The sequence below is a fragment of the Catharus ustulatus genome, chromosome 5 (assembly GCF_009819885.2).
Source record: "Catharus ustulatus isolate bCatUst1 chromosome 5, bCatUst1.pri.v2, whole genome shotgun sequence".
Taxonomy (NCBI): domain Eukaryota; kingdom Metazoa; phylum Chordata; class Aves; order Passeriformes; family Turdidae; genus Catharus; species Catharus ustulatus.
In genome coordinates, this window is record NC_046225.1 from 70,844,814 (window position 1) to 70,869,462 (window position 24,649).

Sequence of the window (24,649 nt, forward strand, 5' to 3'; positions counted from 1 at the left end):
AGCCAGCAGCAGGAAAGGATGCGGGGAGAGAAGGGCCTCCAAAACAAAACTCAATGGAAAATACCATTTTTATATGAAACAGCCTCTGCTGACAAATAGTTCTTTGTCCCAACACAAAGAGCATGCTTCAGGCATGAGTTGCTAAAACAGAATTTCCCCCACGCAATTCCCTGCTCAAGATCTGCTGCAGAAGCCAGCACTGCCTCCATGTGCCCTACCTGCTCTGGGGTGAACACAACATTTCCAGTCCTGTCCTTACATAAATAACTTCTCCATTTTGTGAGTGATCTACTCCACTTTTGCTCAGACAAACTCAAATCCTTCCTCCAGTCCCACTGAAGTGAGAGGGGCTGCACTGCTGGGACTCAGGCAGAGCCACTCTTCTCCTCAAAGCCTCACCTGAGCTAACTGAGGCTCAGAAAACATTTGATAAAATGTGATGTAGCTTTGATCAGGCCACAGTAATTGCCACTTTAAATTCCACCATGTAAATCAAGTTTTAAGAACTGTGTTTCCCCACTAAAAACAATCTTAAGTGTGGGGGGAAAAAGAACCCAATTTCTTTCAGTTTTCTTTCATGGGATACAGATGATATCCTAAAAGATTAATTGATAGAATAGAATAAAATGTATTTTAACTCTGGGATCAACTCACTTAATACTGCCAGGATCCTCCATCCAAGAAAACTGGAGCCAGGTTTATCAGACATTAATTACCTACATTAAAAAAATAATAATCTCACTTCTTCCTATAAAACAGTGATTAAAAAAAAATTATAAAGAAGTCATAATGGATGAACACACATATGCATTCACCCTGCTCCTTGCTAACCACAGCTCCTAACAGGAGATAATGGAAGCTGCTTTCAAATGAAATGTCTAAATGGGCCTAGAGCTTGTTTTCTCCAAACTCAGCCAGGCATTACTGCTGCCACAGCCACTTTCAATCAAGCTTTTACTGCAAAGGAAAACAAAGGAAGAAGTTAAATCCATGGGAGATTTCCAATGAATACTTAAAAATCTTTTCATGGGACAGAGTGAGGGAACTCTGTACCAGCAATGACCTCAGAAATCTTGTGAGTTCACTCCATTGCAGGCTGTTCCCTCTCTCCCCTAGATTTTAATTAGCTAATTCAAGGCCTTGTATGGAGGAGGAAAGAGTAGTGCTTAAGCAGCAGAAAGTTCAGCTGAATTTGCTGTGTGCTTGGAATTTAATAGACAAATACCCAGATCCTTTTGGGACCTGTCATTTCCCACAGTTAAAGGTGCAGATGAGGCCACTTGGAGCCTTTCAAAGGACCAGGGACACAGACAGTGTGTGCTTAAATCAAGAATATGCTGAGATTTGTGTGCCATCCTACACCTTCCATGGGGAGAGGTGCTGCCAGGCTGTCCCCACACAAATCTGTGCTGTGCAGGCACACAACACACCCGAGCCTTTCTCCCTCTGTGCCTGCTTCTCTTTTCACCCGCCTGAGGAACAAAGCCAGGCTGAAAGATCCAGCAAAAGTGCCTTGTTACGCAGAAGAAAGAGATACTTTAACTCAGCTGTCAATAAGTTTTGCCCATTTACATGTGTGCGGAACACTTTGAATAAATTATGTTTCCAGGATTTAGCTCCACTGACAGTGGCCTAACAAAAGGGGACTTAGAGCTCCAGGGGAGAGGAGGGGGACGAGGGGGAAACACATTCTGCACCAGACAAAATCCCTTCCAGAACCATGAGGGCAAACTGGGCTGGCATTTTCCTTTGATGAGCACAGCTTTTACATCACTTGCAATCTATTTTCAGACACATTTTCTGCGTTTGCATCAAGCACAGAGAGTCACTTCCACATATGGTCTCTGTGGGGGTGAGGATGGGATGGTTTTGCTTTTTTAATTACAGACACAGCAAAAGTAAAAACAATGGGGGAACCATAGGGTGCTGCTGATGTCAGGTGGAGCTGTGCCCCTCAGGGGACCAATTTTACTGGGAGAGTGAAATCTGCTGTTCCAGCTTTTAGCAGAACCAGCAGCCAACAGAAGCAGTTACAAGGCACTGGCTGGGGTTTGTATCTTATATTAAATATGCACACATGTGTCCCCAGGTGACTACTCTGAAGAAAATTTACCTCTGGGGAGTGAAAGAGGGGAAGGTGCAGTCTGTTACACTGGGCAAGAAAAGCAGCTTTCTCATGGACTAGTCCTGCTACACCAGGGGAATCACTTCTGCATTTTCCTGAGCAAGACATCCTAAAGAGGAAAAACTCACTGGGGTAAAGTCAGTGGGATTATTATGAGAAAAACTGGGAAATTAGGTTTCCTGCTTATTGAGAGGAGACTACCAGATATGAGTCTCACCTCTATCCTTTACTTGTCTGCAGGGAAATAATTGTATAGAGAGATACTAGAATGGACTTAATCAAACAAAAGTTTGTGCCCCCATAAGAGATCCAGCAGATGAAGCTCCCAGCTCTGTGCCAGGCAGGACAGACCAGCCACAATGGCACACGCTGATCCTCACATCCTTCAAATTGTGATGCCATGAAACAAAGCCTGGCTGCCTTCCAGGGCTGCACTGGTCACTGACTTTAATAAAAACAAGTGAAGTAAAATAGATCCATGAGGCTGAAAGCTCAGGCAGGTTCCCCACAAAAACAGCAACTGAAAATATCCCCAGCTGACAAGCTCCACCGTGCTTTGATAGCAGCAGCTTGGGATGGGCAGCCAGAAAGAGCTAAAGACCTGAAACCTCCCTCCTCAAAGGCAGCAAACACAAATTCCTGACCTCCCCGATATGAAAACCAAATACACTGAAAGCAGGAGAAAAGGAAACCACCAACATCACAGCTTCGTGTTTAATATCAATGGGAACACACAGAACCTTTCTTCGTTGCTCCAAACAAACGAGTGACTCATTCCCTTCGCAGCAGCAACCCTCACAGCCACTGCCAGCCAGAGAAACAACGTGGAGAAAAGAAAAATCCGTGTCAATTTGGTGAGTTCTCTGTCTCCAGAACCACCCACCAGCGAACGGTGCTTGACAAATGATACAGCCAATTTCTCATTGTCCAAAATGCCCTGTCTGCAGTTACCACCCGGAGCCAGTAAAAACCACTGCCAGAAGCGTGCCGATTTCCATGCTCTTAATCTTATCTGTGGAAGAGGATCCAGTGCATCAACTTCACTGATGTTTCCAGGAAGAGAAGCCCTAATCAGGCATTTCTGCCCATGAATAACAGACAAGGAATGTCTCCACTTGGCCAGCAGTAGCCTGTGAAAAATTAAAAAAACATTGTAAAATCGGCTTTGGAAGCAGGAGCGCTGAGGGGTGACTGCTGTCTTATCTCCACCAGTGCAGATGCTGGAAGGGCAAGGCTGACCCACAGACAGCTGTCGCTCTGAGACAGCCTAAAAAAACCCAAATCCACAACAGAGCGGGTCTGCGATGCTGGGTGGCCATCACCCAAAATAGAGCTCTCTGCAAACAGATGTTTGGGTGTTTTTCATTAACAGAGTTGTAATAATCACTGATTTTCTTAAAGCTTCAGCTGCTGTGCAGTGCAGAAGTTACAGTCAAAAAACAGCCATGTTTTTCAGAGAACTCTGAACATGCACCAGAAATAGTCAATGGACGAGGTATAAACCTAAGACTAACCAGACCCAGAAGGGGACTGGTCCTTTAGCTCTGGAAGGCACCAAATGGGCCAGGTTGGATTTGCTAGAGAATACCCCTGAAAAAGAAAAGCAGATATTAACAAGTCCTTTTTCATGCCAGCTGGGTCAGTTCATTCCCAACCCAACCCCATGATGCATGCTTAGCAGAGAGTGCTGCATCTGCCACAAATAATTGCTGATGTTCCTGTGCCTAAGCAAGGAAAAGCACTTCCAAGTGCACATGTGCATGCAGGTTTTGCCATGGCACTTTCTTAGAGATCTGACAACACACAGCAAAGGGTCAGCAGTTCCCTCTGGAAGGCTGTGTTGATATCTGCTGCAAGATAACATACCCTGAAGTCAAAGGAACTTACTTATTTTCTAGGCTCGTTATCAGTTGTTATTGTAAGCATGTCAAATGCCCCTTCGTTCTGACCTTCCCATGGGCAGGACCCACTAGGATCTCACGGAATGTGAAATAATCATTAATACACTCTCTGGCAGTGCTAATAAATCATACAGCTCAATGTCTTTTAACAAAGCCATAAAACTCTACCAAAGACACACCAATAAACTGCACACCCGAGAACCATTCCACCCCCAGCCTCTTCCCTCACATTCCAAAAATGCAGAAAAGCAGCAGTGACGTTGGCTCCATCCTCTAATCCCCAAATCCCTCAATTACACCCAGGGAGCTGAAGATAACACAGATTTAAAGACCTAAAAGGAAGTTTCTTTCAGAGGCAGAAGAAAGGTGTTATATCAACAATCCTGGGTAATGGATTCATTTACCATGACACTTCTCCCTCTGCAGACAGACAGGCAACACAATGTCTACAGACATTGTGCCTCCCATTCAGAGAGGAGTTTGGTGGTACCTGAGCCTTCTGCAGTGAGCTGAATCTCATCCCATAAGGAAAAGTTTGGCCTGTGTAAGGAAATGGGCTGGGTCACATGTTAATCCTTCTAACTCTCACTGAAGCCTGAGGGTAAATTCACATATATTGGCTTTAAATTAGCCTTTCCTTTTTCACCTCGAAGAAGCCATTCCTGATTTACACCAGAACATGCTCAAAACCAGATCCCATCAGCTCTCCTTCACCTCCAACTTCAGACACACAGAGCAGAGGCACCTGAGAGGTTCTCATCTCTCTTTACAGGAGGAAAAGGTGTTTTCAGGGCAGGAAGCATCTCAGTGCCACGCAGATAAAGAGTGGGATAAATAAATCCTGCTCTGCAGCACAGCTGGGGCTGGACGAGCTTCTCTCCCTCCCATTGTTGAAGTGACTACTGGGGCTCTGCACAGAGCACTTTCTGTTGGTGGCTTTTTCCAACTGGATGCCTGCTTTTGTGACAGTGGGACTCCAGGCCATGGTGTCCATCTTTTCCAGCTCACATGAAGCAGGAGCTGCTCTATCAGCCCTGTATCAGGCCACAGTGAAGGGCACCAAGCCTGCAAGTGTCACCAGCCTTGTCAGCAAGGGCAGGATTTGCAGCACTAACCCAGAGAGGAAAGTTTTGCTTCCAGCAAAACTGATCCACCACCCACAACTCCTCCTCTTGGATCCATCTACATTCCCTCTGCTAGGACTTTAAAAAAAAAAGTTGCTTTCAGGGTCACTGTGAAATGATGTTGTTTTCAGCAAGCAGAACTGCCTGAACCTAATTTACTGTACATCCTGTCTGTACTTCACAATGAAAACACCACACAAGGTTGCAGGTCAGACCTCTGAGCCCCTCCTCCTTGTGATGCCAATTCCTGCATGGTGATGAGAAAGCCCCAAGGGCTATCAATCCTTCCCAATCTGGGGTTTAAGTTGATCACCAGGAGGAAGGAAAACCACCTCTTCCCTTAAATACACACTACACACATAGCAGCAAGGAGCCTGTGTGTGAAGCTCCCAGACACAGCTGCTTTGTGGACAGTGACCAACACATATCACAGGAATTCATCTCACAGGAACATCCTTGGATGTTTAACTGTGATGTGTCCTCAGGCACACCTGGCAGGGAGGAGCTGGGGGCTCTGGGTAAGAGAGGCTGAGGATATTAATGACTATGGATTGAGGTAGAGCCTATCCAGCTCCAAAAACTCAATGAGGGAAAAAAAGCTCAGTGGGGACTTGCCTGTGATTTACCTGTAGGCTTTAATTACTGGCAGTGCAGTAATTATATGCAGATATGCATGAGCTATATATGAACTATATATGACTATGGCAGCATCACCATTAGCTATCCCATGAACTTTAAAAGGCCAGGATTCAGCTCTTGAGTGCATCTAAATTGAGGTGTCAAAACTCCCATCACAGTCTGCAGAGAGATGGTCAATCCTGGCTCAGTGCCCTACTTACCAACATCCCCATCAGCTCTGAGGGCAGCTCAGACACCAACACATAAATTATTTTATCCCATGCCTGGTGGGGTGAGCCCCATGAGGGGACAAAGGGATGCCCTGGAGCCCCTTCTCCACTTGCACCCATCTCCTCACACTCCCCAGTGGTGCAGAGGCTCCCTGCCCACCCACAAACTCAATGCACCAGCACAGCAGGATCAGAAAATCACCTGCAGAGCTGCAGATGCAATGGGATTCGTTCTGCCTGAGCAGGAGCACAGGGAGGGAGCCAAGCCATGGTTCCTCTGGGCTGTCCTGATGCTCCTTGCAGGCAGAAGGCAGCATGAGAGGGGAGGCAGTGAGGGGAGCCCTGTGGGCAGGCAGGAGTTTTCAGAAACACTTTTTCATTCTCACTAAATCCTCTATCCAAACCTTTCCCTTTTGCTAAAAGTCTTTGCAAACACTAGCAAAACCTTTCCCGTTAATCTTTCTCCATCTCACTAAAACAACACAGACTGTCTGTCTCCAGGGAAGGCTGTCACAGGATATGGGGGAGGAATCTATCATTTGTAATGTACGGAAATATAACTTACATATATCAAAGGCATTTGCTGCAAAAAAAACAAATACACAGCAGAGATTGGGAGGCCAAACCCTCATTGCCTTCAAGCTACTGTGCTTAGCAATCGTGTGAGCAACAGCCTGAGCAAACCCAATTAATTTGATTTGTAGATTGCACAGATTAGCAATTGTGTTCCAGTGGTAAATCCCACAAGGAGCCCCTCTTACATTTCTGTACAGCTCCTCATTTGTTACCTGAATATGTAAAGGCACCTATCTAAATCCCTCCCATTTATTTACTGCCAGGTATGCAGCCCTGGCTTCTAAAGGCACTTTCTGACCAGGATCTGTCCAGATCCCTGCAAATTTTAGTTCTGAAAACTCTCCAGTGTCCATGTCAGGAACATAAGCAAAAACCTTGACCCTGAGGCACAGAGTGGCTTAACAGAGCTGTTTACAGACAGTCTGGAAAACAACTGAACTGTCTGTAGGACACTATTTCTGACGGGCTCCACTGCAGCCACCAGCTTCTGCAACCTCCAACACTTCAAATTTAACATTCAAAGGGTTCAGATTCAAATGTGAGACCCTTTGCATGATAAAAACCCAAAAGAGGGCCATTTAAGCCAAAGGAACACCTCAGTCTGAAAACTGAAAAATGCTGAAAATTATTCATTGAAAATATTCATTCATTATTTGTTCAAAATAATTAACTGAAAAATAACCTACTGTTAGAGTGAAAATTATTCTTCCAGCTTTATGAGCAGCTATAAAAATGCCTGATGAAGAAGTATATAGTCAAAGTTGCACGACAGTCTAGTAATGTTTGTTTAAAGCCAGAGATGTCCCTTTAAAATGAGGTCTGTGAAGCTGGGGGAAAAAAAAAACAAAACAAACAAACCAGTGACGACAGAAGGGTAGGGAAAGCTTTTTTTCCTAGATTTTTTGTATCTACTAAAGAAACATGTTCTGCTGGTTACAATAAGAAAAGCAAGATTCTACTGATATTGACTGGATTTCAATATTTCCAAGAACATGAGCACTTCATAAATACACTGAAATGTTCTGTCATCACCAGACAGAACATGCCGGTTTTCTATAAATATAGACATCTGGCAGTGGTTTCTTCTACTGCTATAGATTTCTGGTGTGAAGAATGCTATTTTGTAAGCAAATGCATGTTGGAAATGAATTTCATATGCAACAGGTTACATTAAAGAGCAAGGAAGATTTGCTGGGCAGAAGCACATAACAAAACCAGTGCTCCCATACTGCTCCTGACCCTCTCTATGAGGTCTGGAGGCATAAAATATGTTCCTCCAAGCAGTTCTGTGAAGGTTAATTAAAGCATGCCCACAAATTGCATTGAAATTTTAAAAGGGGACTTAGTTTGGCGCTGTAATTCCAGTCATGGTGAAACACCACTGACAAAACGATGAATATTAAATATCAGCAAGTAACAGCCTGCTTGCTACAAACCACCTGAGGGGTACCACAAGCAACAGCCAGCTATATAAAATCAGTGCTGTAGGGCTATGCCATGACTTTTAGTCTTTCCTTTTTTATTTTTTTTTTAAATAGGATTTCCAGTCATATCTATGTCCTAATCTGACCCATGGCACAACCACTCAGAGAGTTGCATCAGACAGAGGACAAGATATTAGGAAGAAATTCTTTCCTGGGAGGGTAGTGAAGCACTGGAACAGGTTGCCCCCTCTCTGGAAGCATTCAAGGTCAAGTTGAGGGGGTAATCTAGTGGAAGGTGTCCCTGCCTAAGGCAGGGGGTTAGGACAAGATGATTTTTAAGGAGTCTTCCAACCCAAACCAGGATTCTATGATTCTACAAAACTGGGGACACACAGGGTCATTGCAAAGAGATGGGCACAGGGGGAACACCTTCCTTCACTCACAGCTCACCTGGGCTAAGAATGGATGCTAATATCTCACTCTAAGGGTGACAGAAGACATCTCTGTGTAAGGGCATGGGCTGGGTCTTCTATCCACATCTGCTTTGCTCCCCAAACCTCCTATTACAAAGTTATGAGCATCAGCAGATAGATCAATTTCAGACTGGAAAATTCTCCTTTCTGGTTAACATAAGCCAAGCATAAACACAGCCTCAGAGGTTAACAAAACCCAGCAGCCCAAACAGGGACAACTCTGCAGGAAAAGCAGAGTGGGAGTCAGGGAGAAGTTGAAAAGACAATTAATCACAGGTTTTCATACACCTTAACACATTCCTGCCAGTGATCAGGCATTTAGAGTGACTCTGTATTGCTCCTCAGCCCCCTTAAACCCTGTTTGGGGGGAATATTTTTCAAGTGGAGACATCAAAACAACAGATCCCAGAGCCACCCTCAGCATCCAGCCCCCTTGCCCACCTTCCCCTCTCCCTTCAGTAAACACCACTAATTCCCCAGCTCCATCAGACCTCTTTTTTTTTTTTTTTTTTTTTTTTCCTTCCAAATCAACCTAAAAGCATTTTGGTACTAAAGACAAAAAGAAAAGCAGAGAGGATCCACTAGACCCAAAGTCTCCAGACAGCTTTCAGCATCTGTCAAAGGCTTGCTAAAAAATCCAAATAAAGACAAACCCAAGCAGCCTTGATACCTTGTGTTATCTTTGCAGGCTGGCTGCTGCCTTATCAGCTCTGACAGAACCTGGCATTTAAGAAAAATTCAGCAGTCTTTGGGTGGAAGTTAGTTCCTAAAAAAAACAGGCAGCCGAATTGCTGGAAGTTGGTACAAGAGGAGAGGGGCAGTGGGTAAGGGGTGATCCTAAAGCCCCCACTACAGCCTTGCTGCTCCCTCTCAGGAAATACACTGCCATGTAAGATTTTTAATTATTTGTTCACAATTCACTCCTCACGTTTCACACCCACTGCACAGGCCAAGAGCCACAAGGGTGAACAATGGCTCGAAATGCTGCTTGCTCACATTAGGAAGGAGAATGGAGTGGAGTTAGGATAGAATCCAGGCAAAGCCATCAGCTCTTCAGACCAGGTTTTTAAGCTCATCAAAAATGGATGAAGATCTTCTGATCATGACTGAGGCTGCTCTTAAGTGCCACTGTCCTGATGGGGAGGATAAGGATGTTTTGTCCTCATTTTCACTTATAAAGGAGATGCTCCTTTTGGATAAAGGCTCCATGGAAGAATTTGGATGTTGAGGAGCACTTCTTTCATGAAAAGCAAAAGTTCTGTTTGTTCTCACACATACCTCACTGTGCATTTTGGCAGCCACCTCACACAGGAGGAGTTTTCCTGTGCAAAGGCATGAAGGTCCTGCTCTTGAAAAAGTTATAAAATAGTTATAAAACATCTTTGCTTGACATTAATTGATGGGTAAAACAAGTTAGCAAGACAAGAGCTGTCTCAGGGCCAAGGGCTGCTTTTCAGAGTCTCATTTGTAATGTGACAGAGGGAACAGCTGGGGGAAGGAATCAGCCTCTTGTCAACCCCAGAGGGAAGGACAGACAGACAGACATTCCCTGGAGAGTTGCCCTGGTATTGCAAGCCCCTCTGACAGAGGGTGAGTGGCTTTCTATCTCTGACCTGATCCTTTTTCCCCCAGGGAGTCCTCACAGGTCTTCCCCAAAAGCCTGAAGTGACACAGCTGGGCTCCCAAAATGACCATTTTCTTTATTTTGTTTTCAAGTTTTGCCCAAGACAACACTGCAAGGGCAGCAGAGGAACAAAGCAAAGGGAACTGCAAGAGTGGAAGGTCCTCAGCAAGTATTTCTTTAAATATAAGCAGTCTTTAAGTACTATGTGCCTAAACATTTGGCAAAATGGTGTCTGAGAACAGACTTCTCTAGTTGTAAAAGCGCATTGAAATCCTTGGGTTTGGACCTCCCCTGCGCCTCCAGTGTTGTGCTACATGGGTTTCAGTGGATCCAAACTGGGATGAATTCAAACAGATGTGTCATACACTATTTTCCCTGTTTTATTTGACTTTAATTACTTCTTAACAGTAGTGCTGTTTGAAAAATCTTTCTCAATTGAGGGTGTTGGTTCTGCCTAGGGCTGCTTGGCCCTTTTCCACTCAAATGCCCTTTCAACAACCACCAGAAGCCTTTGCAAGCAAAATGAAATCTTTTGGAAGATCTCTTTTTCTGTGACTGTGTGAAAATTTGCCTCTCTCAACTCTCTTTCCTACTCCAAGATTTTAGGTTGGTTGTTCTTTCCAGCTCTCCAGAAGGTGGAAACTCATGGTGGGCTCCAGCAGGATGTGGAATAACACTTGGGAGCAGTCATACCTCGTTGATAGCATAGGTGAAAACATTTTGATGATGACAAGGATGATAATAACAGTAATTATACTTGAATAATCTGTGTAATTTTTTTTTTTTCATGTCAGGATTTTTGGTGGTTGTTTCCATAAAAAATAAGCATGGTGTAATGCATCTCTCCCTGAAGTCAATGATGCCTTGGGCCCAGCAGAGAGGGGAGAACTGAACTTGCAGTTCACCCACATGAACCATGGTGGGTGCTCAGTGCAAGGAACTTGTGCATGAACAAATGTTTGCATCTGTTCCACCCTGGACACTGAAACAAGGCTTGGGGACAGAATTATTGGCCTGGTGGGTCTGCATTGTAGCAGCAGCAAGAAATCCTTGTCAGGGCAACACAGGGTGCAAAGGAACCTCACCATTCTGGGGGGACACAGTAAATAAAACCCAGCTGACCAAAGGGCCCTTTGTTACAGTAAAATAAAGTCTCTATCCAAAGAGCTGTTGAATTTATCACTGTAGCTCTCTGACAGCCCTCACCACAATGACAGTGCTTTGGTGCAATGAGAACTTCCAGGCACTAACCCCCAAGCTAAAAAGAAAAAAATAATAAAATCACACCAGCTATAATAACAACTTTGCCTTATGCTGTGTTGATCATACCAACCAGAACCACTGCTCACTTGCTGACTTGCTCTCTGGGAGCAATATTAAATATCTCAGATGTTGCAGTCCTCCTCAAGCTCTGCCTTAATATCTATCTTGTAAATACCCTCCAACACATGCCACAGACAGAAGGCCCTGAGTCAGTTTTAACACTGAGCTAATTACAGCAGAAAACCTGTTCAATTACTTTGCAGCATTTTTCATCTCCATCAGACAAGTTACTGGCTGTTCAGTTTGGGGTTATTTTACACTTTATAGTATCTGCCTTACCCTTGCAGAGGTAAAAGGGAAAGGGCCTGTAAATAAACAAAGAAAAAGATCCAAATCAAAATGTCATTAAAATTTATTCAGGGTTATTCCTCACTGCTGTTATTTCAGTTAGTGCCTGATAACTAAGCTGATCCCTTTTTCCTTTCAAACACTTGTCTCAGTGAAAGTTTGATGCTGTTTTTCCTTCTGGAGAAAGAAACCCCAGAGATGTATTTTCAACCTCCTGGCTCAGTGTTTCCCAGATATTTTGAATCAGGGACTACAGCCAAGATTGACATTTTCCCCAGATCACCACACACCCTCACACTCTCAGCTAAAGCCATTGCAGATCCAGGGATGGACACTGGAGTGGTTCTTACTGCTCTGTTCCTGTTGTCCTTCTTGGAGTCCATGAGCCAGCATGGGAGCCTTGTCCTCTTGCACTGCCCAAGAGGGATCCATTGTCCAGGCATGAGAAGGTTTGACAGATTTTAAGGCATATTTAAGAAAAAAAATATTTCTTCCAATAGGTAGAGTTATTGAGTACCAGGTTCTAATTTTCACACCTGTACCAGAGTTTAGTCTTCCAAGGCAGAGCAACCCCAGCAGCCTTCATATGGATACTGATACACACACCAGGATCTTACCCCCTTTACAAAAAACTGGATCAAGAGGCAAAAGCCACAGCTTCTCCAGGGTGCTGGGTCAAGTTGCAGAAGGTTAGACATGTGACAATCATCCCTAGACAGAACTCCTGCACCACATCTCATGGGCCAACACAAACAGCCCCTTCCAGAAATCCCCTAAAAGTGCTGTTGATGCAGCCCTGCAGCGTTACCTGTTTAACCTGCTGGCTCTGTTATTCTCCCTGGAAAAATATTTTCCCCTACAGGGAGTATTTTTCCCAAGTTTTTTTCTCTGCCTTATTTTTGCAACCTGCTGAAGTGGTGTCAGTAGCCTGAAGTTTTGTACAGACTAAGCCAAGCTTGAGGAGAAACTCCTGGGTAACATCTCACATCCACCTTGGCTCCAAGGTGGACACACACTGTGCCTGGACCAGAGGGAACACCTGGTCCTGGTTGCTGCCACCTTTGCTTCCTCATGGAGCAGCTCCTTCCCTGCAGCAGGCAATGCCACAGACAGGCCAGCAAACACTGACAGAATTAATTATCCATTTTCTATTTCCCAAAATGATCCTTCTTCCTCAGAGACAAGAGCAGAGACAGAAGAAGACAGGTATCACCCATTTCCCTTTAAAGTACTCCAAATTTCAAGGGATCATTGAGACAAACAGAAAATTGTCACGATGCAGAGTGTGAAAGATTCAATCTCCCAGTGCACCAAGGTTGGATCAAGGTCCAGCAATGCTCTATCCCTGAGCTGGACCAAGAGCCAAATGTGACTTTTCAGTCTTCACATTCACTGCCCCCAGGCTATGTTACATTTTGCCCTGTGGATCTTGATGCATTTGAGATTCCTAAAGAGTCATTTTATAAATGTTCCCATAAATATCCAGTCCTTCAAAGCACTGAGCCTTCCTGCCATAAGTGGGAATGGCAAGGACTCATTGCCTGTGGAGACACTGTGATATTCCACAAGCTCAGCCCATGCTCCTCTAAGAATTTAAACGATCACATTTTTTTCCAGGTTGGCTCCCTGCCCAAGTTTCCTCCCCAAAACATCCACAGCAAGGTCAGAGGAGCTCTCCCCCTGGCACAAGGGAGTTACCAGGTTGGGAGCAAAGGAGGACAAGGACAGGCCAGTGATGGGGTCAAGTTCAGTCATTTCCAGCTGCCATGAAATCACACCTGAGAAGGATTTACTGCCAGGATCTGAGCGGCTGCAGTCAGGCAAAGGAAGGGGGGTCCTATTTGTGCATCTAATGACCCAACTCAGCAGGACAGAAACCAAGTGCTTGACCTTTCTCAACATCATGTGAAGCAAATGCTCCGTATGACACAGCTCCAGCATTATCTACCAGGCACAGGTGCACGACTGCAATTAGAAATGACCAGCATTTCACACATAACAGCATCTTTCAACCCAACTCAGCCCATCCAAAACCACTCTGAGACTCAATTACCATTTTCTTCCCACCCAGCCTCCCCAGCTCCAGCAGCACCAAATAACTCCCCATGAAGCCTCACAGCTGTTATTTGAAAATTAAATTGGAAGTCACAACACCTCACTGCACGCCGGTAGATCTTACACTTGGCATTTGGTTTATCCCGACACCATTCCTCACCCCCAGCCCTAAACCAACTTCCGTGGAGAACAATGCTGGGGGCTTGTGTCCACAACAGATTTATTCCCCCCTTTCCAGCAGCTCACAACGCCTGCACCTTCCAGGGGCAGTAGCTGCTTGAAGCAAAGGGTTCCTTCTGGTTTGTGGAAAGAAAAGGCTGCCCTCTATAATCAGGGTATTGTTCTCCCTAAATGGAGCCAGACTCTGTAAACACGCTCCTCTGCACAGGGCGAATGCCAGCGTGTGTATACATACATGCAGGGAATGTGTCTTGTTCCAAACAACAGTAAATTATGTTAATTCATTTCCTCTGCCTAAACAGTGCTAATAAGCTTCGGGAAAGGAGGAGGGAAAAGTAAACAAGAGTCCATTACAAAAAGGTGAGGGGGAGAGGTAACCAAATAACTCCACCAAATGTCTCCTCCGGGGAAGGACATTCACGTTACAGCTCAGATGGGCTCCACACAGCCCTCCTGCTGTCCTGCTGGAGGTGGAAATGTAACAGCAACAATTTCTCTCTTTTCTTTCATAAGGTTTCAGCCTGTTTTCACGAGTTCAGTCTTGTGAAATGGGAAACGAGCCCCCACCAGTGCTCTGATCCACAGCGACTGCATCCCTGCAGGCTTTGCACTGCATGTGATGTGAGTGCTCCAGTGACCAAAGCCAACACGAATAGTCACAGCCTATTTGTGATTTTCTAACAGGAAAATAATTTCACTAAGCAAACTGCCATGCTTTGACTCAAAACCCTGATTAGCACAGTTTGAAAACAGGGCAGCATACTGTTCTGGGAATTAACTTGCTTGACCCCTAGTCTATAATGGCACTCAAATAATCTGTGAGTCAGACCAAGTTGAAAAACTCTTGGAAGACCACACTGAAAGAATTTACTGGATTTATTGGATTTCCTAGGATAAAAGAAAAATAAGCTGGGAACTCCATTTAGTCTGTGGCCTTCAGAAAGACAAGCTTTTTCTCCTGACAGTATCCTCCTGAGCAGCACTTTTTGGGTCTCTTTTTAATGTATTGGAAACTCTCAACAGTCATAACTACTATAAATATGCAGGTCTATTACTATGATTTCTTTTGAGTAGCAGTTTGCAGTACTTCTCTTCTTTAGTACTGATAGTAAAGTAAGGGACAGATTCCTAAGCCTGTGAATCTGCAATCCTCCTCCAAACAGGAATACTCAGAGGGAGGAAAGCCCTGAATTTAACTTCAATTTAAATATCCAGAGGCTACTTTACTAATTGCATACAAGAACTACTAGTCTGGTGTTTCCAATGAATTTCCAAGGACAAGAATAAACCTGTGTACATCACCATCACAAAATACTTCTTGAAATCCTCCAAATCCTCTGGCCTACTCCTGTTTGAGCAGGCAGGAAATCAGGAAAAGCATTCTGCCTTAGGAATACAGGCAGGACTTTGGTCTAGATAAAACACTGACCCATCCCCACCTAATGTGTTCTGCAGCTCCTGAGCAAAATGCTCTCACCAGCCTCTACTTCTTTGTGCCTCTTTGTATCCCAGAAACAATAGCTGCATGCTCAGAGCAGTGGCAAACACCTTCAGAGAACAAATCCAGCAATTAGCAATCACCTGTCCAAAGCCAGCTCCCTGCATATGCAAATGTCTTCCTAACAGGTTTATGATTCCTTGTCAATCAAACCAGACAAAGTAAACACCTGCTTACTCTCCTGGCCATGATTAAGTTGAAAGTTTCACTCTCATTAGCCCTTAATGAAATTAGCCCTGGCAATACTGCATTTCTGATTGGTTGGGAATAGCAGGGAGGAGGAAAGATACTCATCAGCTCTGATCTGTTATTCTAGTTTTATATTAACTATTGCAGATCATGATGAACCCTCCCATGGTGTGGTGCCACCCTGCACAGAACTGAAACTCAGCCTGGTCTTACGAGGTTCCAGTTTCTGCTCTCTGAATTATATATTTAAATCCTACTCACACCTACTCAGCCACAACTCACTGAACCTAAAGGGACTATCACCTTTGTAATCCAATGCTGAACATTAAAATATGAAATGACTTATCAGAGCATGGAGCCTGATCTCCACATGCTGGAGGAGCTGTCAACTCCTCCCCAGCTTTTCCATTTCAAACTGCCCAAAATTACATTCAACACTTTCCAGTATTACTCATCTGGATAAAGAGACACTGTTATTGCCACCCAAATGTTGTGTTAGTTTGCAGAAGAACAGGGAAGATTTGGATTAACCCAGAAGGTGAGCAAGGTGGCTCACAGCACCCTCCGAAAATCTGCAGGAGTTAGAGCCACCAGTTTAACACTCACTGGTCAATGACAAACAAGCACCCTTCCTTCACAGAGTCTGGAGTATCCCTGGGGAGATATTCCACAATGTTCAGAGGTTCATCCTGTTACTCATTAACTCTTCCATCCTTGACACACAGTTCACACACCTGCAGCTCATCTGGCACTTGCCATTGCTTAACCAGCAGGTACAGATCGGTCACAGATCTGTGTTAACAGATCTGAGAAAAGTAACTTCTGTTCCTCCACACAAATCCATTAGAGAGGAAGGAGGAGGGAAAGGAACCTGTTCACACTGCTGCAGCATCCACAGCAGCCTAACTCCAGCACTTTAAATTGTGCAGCTCTGAGAGACTGGTGAGTCTGAACAGCTTTGCCTTTTCCCTCCTTTGTGCTTGATTTGGCCTCACCCCATGCACTTCTGTCTAGAACAAAGGAGATTAAAATCCATATAAAGCAATAGTAAAACAGTAGCTGGCACAATGAAAGCACCCCTTCTACATTACAAGGCTTTTACTCAGAGTCACATATTGGTCAAAAGCCAACTGAGTCTCACACCTGTATGTGGGGGCACCTGGGAGGACACAGGACACAAGAGAGCTACAGCACAGACTTGGAAAAGCTGCATCCCAACATCCCCTTGAGTCACACACTGCCAGCTCGAGAGCCTCTCCCAGGCACCAGCAAGGATACACTAATTAATCTGGACTACATTTTCTCTTGGAGAAAATGCATATCCCTCCATTCTCCTCTCCAGCTTTTCCCCAGAGATGTGGTAGATGCCAGTCCACGCTAATATCTAACTCTTAAAGTCATTGGTTCAGGGGGTGTGTGGAGCAAACCCAGCAAGGAGAATACAGATTTTTTAAAATGCCTATTGCACAAACTAAGTCCACATTTCCCTATTTGTCTGCTGTTGCTGTGTTTTTATCTGACAGGCAAAAATACTGATGGCTCCTAAAATACCCACCCAAGTCAATGCCACCCAAGTGCCATCTAGGGTATGACACCTCTTGCATTACTCACTTGACAGGACACCCAAGATTGTGTGAACCCCTTGTGAAATAAATTTACCACATATGAGAAGAAATTTTGTGTCCCATCAGGCTGGGAGCCACCTGTAGAGAAGCTGAGCATAGAGGTGCAGCCATCCTGAGAAACATTAACCTGCTCCAAGGAGCCTCTGTTCCCAATTTACATTTTTCTTCTTTCCTTAGTGAAGCTCAAAATTAAGTTTGAACACTTAATGGAAGAAGTAGCCTGGAGTTATTGGCTGAATTTCTTCATGAAAATTGGAGTGGCTGGGATGAAATAACACCAGGTTCCTCACAGCACTGCAGGATGCTGTGCTTCTGCTGTGACACAAAGGGGACCCTGAGGAATCAGAGCAACCAACCAAACTCCACATAGCCCAGGTTTAGTTGACTGGGAAAGGGAAAAAAAAAAATCAGAGGTGGGAATGGATTTGGCAATAAACAGCATACACTCACTTATTAAACAGCACTTAGGCAAGTCTTCAGCCCCTCCACACCCAGAACACTGCCCACAAGAGGCTCTCTGTCTTTGGGGATAACCTCTCTGCAGCAACCCAAAGTTCAAGCAGTGAATTTCCAAATTGTTTTCAGCCCCAGCAGCACACACTCCACCCACCAGCCAGAGCTGGCAGTCAGCAGCAAGATGTGCTTTTCTAGAATAAAAACTGTGGGTCCAAGCCATGCAGCCAAGCAGGAGAGTGGCACACAGCCCACATCCCCTCTGCTGTCACACATGAGGAGGGAATCACAGATAATCTGTGTAACTCACCTTCAGGGATGGATCCAAAGCCTCTGGGAGTGAGTAGGAGTCAAAGCACCAACACTCACAGGCTCTGAATCAGGTCCCAACCTGTCACAACTGGCATGGGCTGCATCTGCCTATCTCATACGACATCAGGACAGCACGATCAGATTAATCAAGCTTGCTTTTGGAAATGTTTTTCTTTTACCATAGTGCCACAGTTGCTATGAAAGAGCAGCAGACTGAACGGACTTGAATCTGGTCTTTGCAACTTCTGCGTTCACACTGGGTCCACTCTCAAAAAGTCCCTTATATGACCAAAAATGTTCCTTGTAGCAAAATATTAGAATAGGTAAACACAGCTCTATAGGTATGGGGGCGTTATTATTAGAGAAAGCTCAAAGTAAAGGTTGATTACAGAGAACAAGATAAGGACTAGAAATCCAAATTAAATATCCAAACAATATCAAATGCATCTTAGCTTGAGCAGCCCACCAGAAAATACAGGAAGAGGTCAGATGAAAGACAAATTACTTGAAACAAGACAAAATGAGGAGGGTAATGAAAGAAATGTGAGAAAAGAGCATTTCCACCAACTCCTGTACTGGTGGGATACATTTGCACAGACCCTTTTGGCAGCAGGGTTTTACAAGACACTGCAGACACAAGTAGGACCATCACATCTCAGGAAAATCAGCTGCACCAGTTCTGATCTCACTGTATAAATAAAACTATGTTTAAAGGTTGTGTTGTGTTTTTTTAATTCAACCTAGGCACACGAGGATCTCTGCATCATTATTTTCTTTTTTCAGTGGAAATTTTTATCTCTTCCAGTAATTAACCCAAAAATGCAAGGCAGACTCTACTGCACTGACACTGTTCCACGACGAGTGTTCTGTGCCCCGATGCATCAGCGTCCCTCATGGTGAGACAGACACTCAAAAAGGAAATATCAGAGAGGATATTGGAAAAGATCAGCTCTATCAGCCAATTCATGCCAAATGAAAAACTTCAGCTTTAGTTAATAAATTGGCACCAATGGCTCCAAATCTTGAAAAGGGAGTTCCTACTTGCTAGCAAGTGTCACTTCTTTTTCAATTTCGAGTTATATTCTTCTCCTGAGTAAAAACACTTTCCTGTAATATCTCAAGCACCACCTCATGGCATATAAAGTTGCTTCTGTGGCTAAGACTCAGGCTTTGGAGTCCAGCCTTTGCTGTTGCAAGTTCATCCCAGAAAAGACACATTTTGATTTGCCGCTTGCGTCTTTTAATGAAGGTCAAAGAAACATATGGACTTGGAAAACAGAGTTATAAAAATTTAGGGAAAATCTTGATGCATTTGAGCAATTTGCTGAGTTTTGTAATATTCCTAATTAAAAACAAATAAAAACAACCCTAATTTTCCAGTATGACGCACGCTGAATTTTATGTTTAAATTCAGCCACAATTTAAAGCAGCCTCAGAAGAAGGGAGGAACCAGCATTTAAAAAAATAACCAGGATTTTCTTAGATCGTCATGTTGACTCTAGGTACAAGTCATGCTGACAGATTATTCATGAACAAGATCCAAAAAATGCCCCAAACTTCACCAGAAGATGTGCTGTGAATCCATAAAATCTGAATCAGGCTGTTAGATCTGAACATGCTTCTCTTTCACAAGCGAGAAATTACCTAATCATTCTATCTGCTAACAACCACTCAACAAGAATAAAGGCGTAGAACAGAAGCCAATAACCATCTCTCCCACATTACCATTATTGATCTTTTCTGTGCTTACTGAAGGACTCTTTTAAACCCCAAACTTCACTCTTATAAACCCCAAAGTTACAGAATGGGAATTCTGTTCGTCAGAACGAAGAACTCCATTTCCAAGAAATAAAAAACAAAACACCTCTAGCATCCTATTCCCTTTTCTTCAATATTAAGAGAAACCAAAATGGCACATAACATTATTTCTGCATGAAACCATTGAATTTTGAGGTGGCCCAATCAGCAGCTCCTGTAAAGCAGACACCAAGCATGTTTGCAAGCCAAGGTCGCACAGAGAAGTGCCAGAACAGAAAGCAATGAAGGGCCCGTTCTTCCCCTCCCTACGCAATGCACCAAAAATGAAATCAACATCCAAACTAATTAGTTTCCAGCAGAATATCAGTTTACTTGCTAACAGGAGGGTGGTTACTGCTCTTACCAAAAACTTCTAAACATACCGTACAAAATCTTGCTTAAGCCACGGGACCAAGCCAGGCACATCCCAATGTTACCATATACGGTCACCAACGTGAATATGATGGCAACCTGACAGATTTGGAACAAATCTCACGTTGTCTGTCACTGAGATAACATAGGCAGGAAAATATCAGATTGTATTACCTGTGTCCAGCCGGAGGTGTGGCGTGGCAGGAGCTACATTGCTGCAGAACTTAGTCACTGAAGGTTAGTGACCCAAGATGGCATTAATCCCTGCAGAGGAGGGCCAGGGCAGGACACTGAAGACTTTTATGCCCAGTATGGGGCTGCTTGGAGAGAGCAGGAATGGAATAACACGAGGGGTGAGCCGCTGGACCTGCACTGTGATCCAGGTTCAGAGCAGACATTATCCATCACGGCTGGGAGCCAGGCTGGAGCTGCTGCCCCTCGCTTGGCTGGCAGTTGGAAGGCTCAGTCCCTCTTAGAAAGCCACAACACACAGGTTTTGTTCTCCAAGAGTGGGTTTTGAGCACACAGGAATTCTAGTCTTGAGCCACAAGGAAAAGAAGGGGTTTAGATGTCTACCGAAATAGCTCCCAAGGAAGACTTTTTGGTACAGGCTCCCTTCAGGAGATCCTTAGCCTGGAATAAGATTGACCACTGAGAGTTATTCCACACTAAGTTTTTGGAAGGGTTATTCCAGTGCATTTCCAGGTGTACACAAGCCCTTAGTCAAAGTCTTTCAGTTTCAACCCCAAAAGCGTTGGCTCAAACACAGCCAGAGCTACCTCATCCCTCATCCCTTCAAACACAGGCAGTTCTACAACCTGGACCTCTAAAATCAGACCTGCTCTCTGTTTTGCCTGGCTGCTTCAAAGGTATTGCCTCTTTCTCAAGAGTTTATCTTGGTTTGCTAAGATATTCCCTTTTTTACAGTGTTCTCTACAACAGTGATGAGATGCATTGGTGGGACAGAGCCAGCAGGCACACATCCGACCCTGGAAAAATGCTTCTTTTTGCTGAAAGGTGGAAAAAAAAACCTGCCCCATAAACCAAATCAGTCATTCCTGCAGGGCCCTTTGCCTTAAAAGGTGTCACCTAAATAAAGATGTAAAAACAATACAATGTAACATTTAATGCAAGATTGCAGCTGAGCATTCAACTGTCAGGAAATATCAAAGGGAGCGCGTGGGCAACTTAACTCTGCCCCCTTGTGCAGATGCACCACGGCACAGCCCTGCCCCGAGCACAGGCATTCAGTCAGCTCCAAATTAACTCCCTAATTACAGCATAACCTACTTCTGCCTAAAATGAGTAGAAAAGAAGGACCAGCACTTTCCCAGAGAGCCTCCTCAGCCACCTTCCTCATTGACTGCCAGCCAGCAGCACCTATTTAACTTCTGGTGCCTCGGATCAGGAGGTGCTGGCACACTTCGGGCCACTCACGTCTAATCTGCAATCAGGACACAGATATTAAATGCTGTTTGACCAAAACAAAGAGCCCTTCTTCCTCCAGAGAAGAGCCTCATGACCTCAGGCTGAGATTTGGCTGAAGGACTGCCTATAAAACCTGAGCGACTGCAGCAGGTAACATTTACACATCTCCAGTGGCCAAAGCCCTCGTACCAGGCGCTCAGAAAAACTCTGCAGGCACAGGAAAAGCCTGGCACATTCTTCCAAGACCCTGAAATTTTCCCAATGTAAACACCTAACAATTGGAGGTATTTGTCAGCACGAAGTTTCAAAGTTCTGAGAGGTGTCTCATCTCTGCTCACAAGTTTGATCTTCCATCTACCTTCTTCACTATCAAAAAATGTTCTCCTCCTTAAGGAGGTCTAAAGCAGGACTTAAATGTCAGAATTTTGTCTGTTTTCACAGCAATGACTCCTTTTTCTTCTCAACTTCCCCTCTCTTAAATCAGCACATGAATGAATGACATTTTTCATGGATTTGGCCCTGGCTTTTAACCTCTGTTTCTAGATAATTTTAAATAACCAGAACCATGTCTCCATACACTTACAGGATGGGTTTTTCCAGCTCTGAAAAGTGTTCAAATCACCCAATTACGAATATGATGCTAACAAAATGATATTAAAAAGACCTTTCCACAGGAAAAATAATGGTGTCCTGAAATTACTGCTGTCAATTTTCTGTCACTTCTTCCCATTACAACAGCCCATGAGCAAGACAATTGCAAACCAAATTTAACCAGGGTCAGCCAGTAAAGCAGCCGACACTCAGCTCACATCAGAGACAAGAATCTTTTTGTCTTCTCCTGCCCACTTCAGATCTTTTCCGGAACTCCACCAACTTCTCAGGTCCATTGCAATAATATACATCCATGAAGTCATCTTAATTCATACACTGCTGCCCATCGCCCACAACTTAAACTGAGTCTCCATTGTAAGCCTGGCCTGGAATTCAGACTTGCAGGAATTATAGCCTATATACTGTTTTCTTTTTCATTCAGCTTCCAGCCAAATCATTTTATAGTGCTTTTGCCTCCATAAAATATTTGCTTGGGAGCCAATGCCAAGAAGAAAAAAAAAAGCAGTGCACTAAACCAAACTTGGGTTTTCAGAGTAATGTTCCCCCTCTCCTTTCCCACCCTCATCCCCCAAGATTTATTTTTGGCAAGTTACAGCCGAAGTAAAGGGTAAGTTTAAATCTTTTAATTCACAAGTCCATCATGCTGGATGACTTGAAGATCTTACAACAATTCTCAAAACTCTGAGACTGTCTGGAATTGAAGCTGGAGCAATCTGCATCCTAAAGTCATACCCCCATTCTCCTGGAACAATGCAGCCCTTACTTTGTGACCAGAGGTGGGGAGCTGAAAGCCTGGATTGCCATTCAGGCTTTCTAAGGACAGCACCCACCAAGGTACAGCACGGGCAAAAGTGCAGGAAGCGCCACCGCTCCTTGCACTCTGATCCCAGAGCTTCACTAAAAGCACCTTGCCATAAAGAAACTTCTTTTATCCTACCCCCATCATTCCCAGGTCAATGTATTTCAATTTGCCTCTGGAAGGGTAACCTGTTTATTGAAATCTGATCAACTGCTGGAGCCTCAGTGCTAAAATACGCTCTTGCTGTTGGAAACTGTCATTTGTCTGTCACCGGGGAAGTTAATGGATGTGTTTGTTTAGTTTGTAAGTGGGAATACACAGGGCAGAGGCTGGAGGGATTACAGGAGGGTAGAGGTATTTCTGATCCACACAGGAATGCAGTTGCTTTTCTTTAAAATTGTCTGTGTATTTTTACACAGGCACAAGAAAAGCCCTTGGAAGTTCACCTGTGCCTGGCAGACCTCAGCAAAGCCGCAGTGACCACGCTCCATCCCAAACGACGGCCCCGAACCACGCAGGTGAGGCAGCACCACGCGTGGGCACGAGCCTGCACCTCTGTGCAGATAAAAATGTGCAGGGGACGAGTCCCTGCTGACAGCAACTCTCCTGGGGGGTCCCTGAGGGGTGCCCCGGGTGTTCACGGAGCAGAGGGAAGGGAGAGAGTCCCAGGGTGATCGCACCAAGCTGTCCCCTTACCTCTCGCCGAGTCCGAAAATGCAATTATCCCTGCGAGAAGGAGCGCCAGCTGCAATTCCATTTTGAAAACCAGATCCCGCCGTGTCGCACAGGCTACTGTCCTCTCAGACCTGGAGGCAGGAAAAAGGAGAGCAAAATAGTTAATGGGGGGAAAAAACCCCAAACGACCCTCAACTTTGCAGAGTTTTAAATCCTACTAAGAAGACTGACAAGAAGAAATGGCAAGTGAAAGAGAACGTACTTGTAATTCATTCCTTGGTGCTCAGTGAGTAAAACTTTGCCCTCCTCTCTGCTTTAGCCTGATATAAATCAAGAACCCACTGAGGCCAGTAAGCTCCTCTAAGTTTACAGTTAATGCATAATTCTTTGGTATCCTGTACAGAACCAGTCTGGAAGGCAAACAAAACGCTAGCAAGTGGCCATAAAACAAGATTTCAGGTTAACAATTTGCGGAGGAACTTGGTGGAAGGGGGAGGAGGAATGTTACCTCTCCCATCAGCAGCCCAGAAAACTTTGTGTTGCTGCTCCAGTGCCCCTCAGCCAGGCTCTGCTCTGGGTGCGCGCCTTCCTCCACTCCGAGACTCCTCTGCACAGCACTGATTCCTCCTTTCCTCTTCTCTCGCCCCCTGCTCCCCCCACCAACAGCCCCACTTGTTTCCGTGGGCTCCAGAGGTGCGTCCCAAAGCGCAACCGCACTTAATTACCCAGATTCTTGAAGATGCCTTCGCTGCGATACGCACACCCGGGGAAGATCAGGTTTACATTAATTACACCCTGTTCTCCTCCTAAAACTCTCACTCTCTAAACACTGTCTGGATTCCTCACCCTTGTAAACTCCCCGGTTTAAACACCCCGTGCCCCCAGGACACACAACAACCCGCGTCCAGCATCCAGCAAAGGCAGCGCGGCCGCTCCGCCGCTCGCTCG

At 44.7% G+C, this 24,649-nt stretch overlaps 1 protein-coding gene across 3 annotated transcripts in view; it reads right to left on the reverse strand.

Annotated features, from left to right (window-relative positions):
• FGFRL1 (fibroblast growth factor receptor like 1) overlaps positions 1 to 24,649 on the reverse strand; it is a 163,196-nt gene that overhangs the window by 137,929 nt on the left and 618 nt on the right. Inside the window, exons 1-2 of one of the 3 annotated variants that reach the window (XM_033060356.1) lie at positions 24,427 to 24,500; positions 23,723 to 23,832 (exon numbers count right to left, since the gene is read on the reverse strand). In XM_033060356.1, the coding sequence (XP_032916247.1) occupies positions 23,723 to 23,783 (61 nt within the window). In that variant the 5' untranslated portion in view covers positions 23,784 to 23,832; positions 24,427 to 24,500. Of the gene's footprint in view, positions 1 to 23,722; positions 23,833 to 24,209; positions 24,283 to 24,426; positions 24,501 to 24,649 lie in introns of those variants that run through there. The other 2 variants (XM_033060357.1, XM_033060355.1) reach the window with 2 other exon arrangements.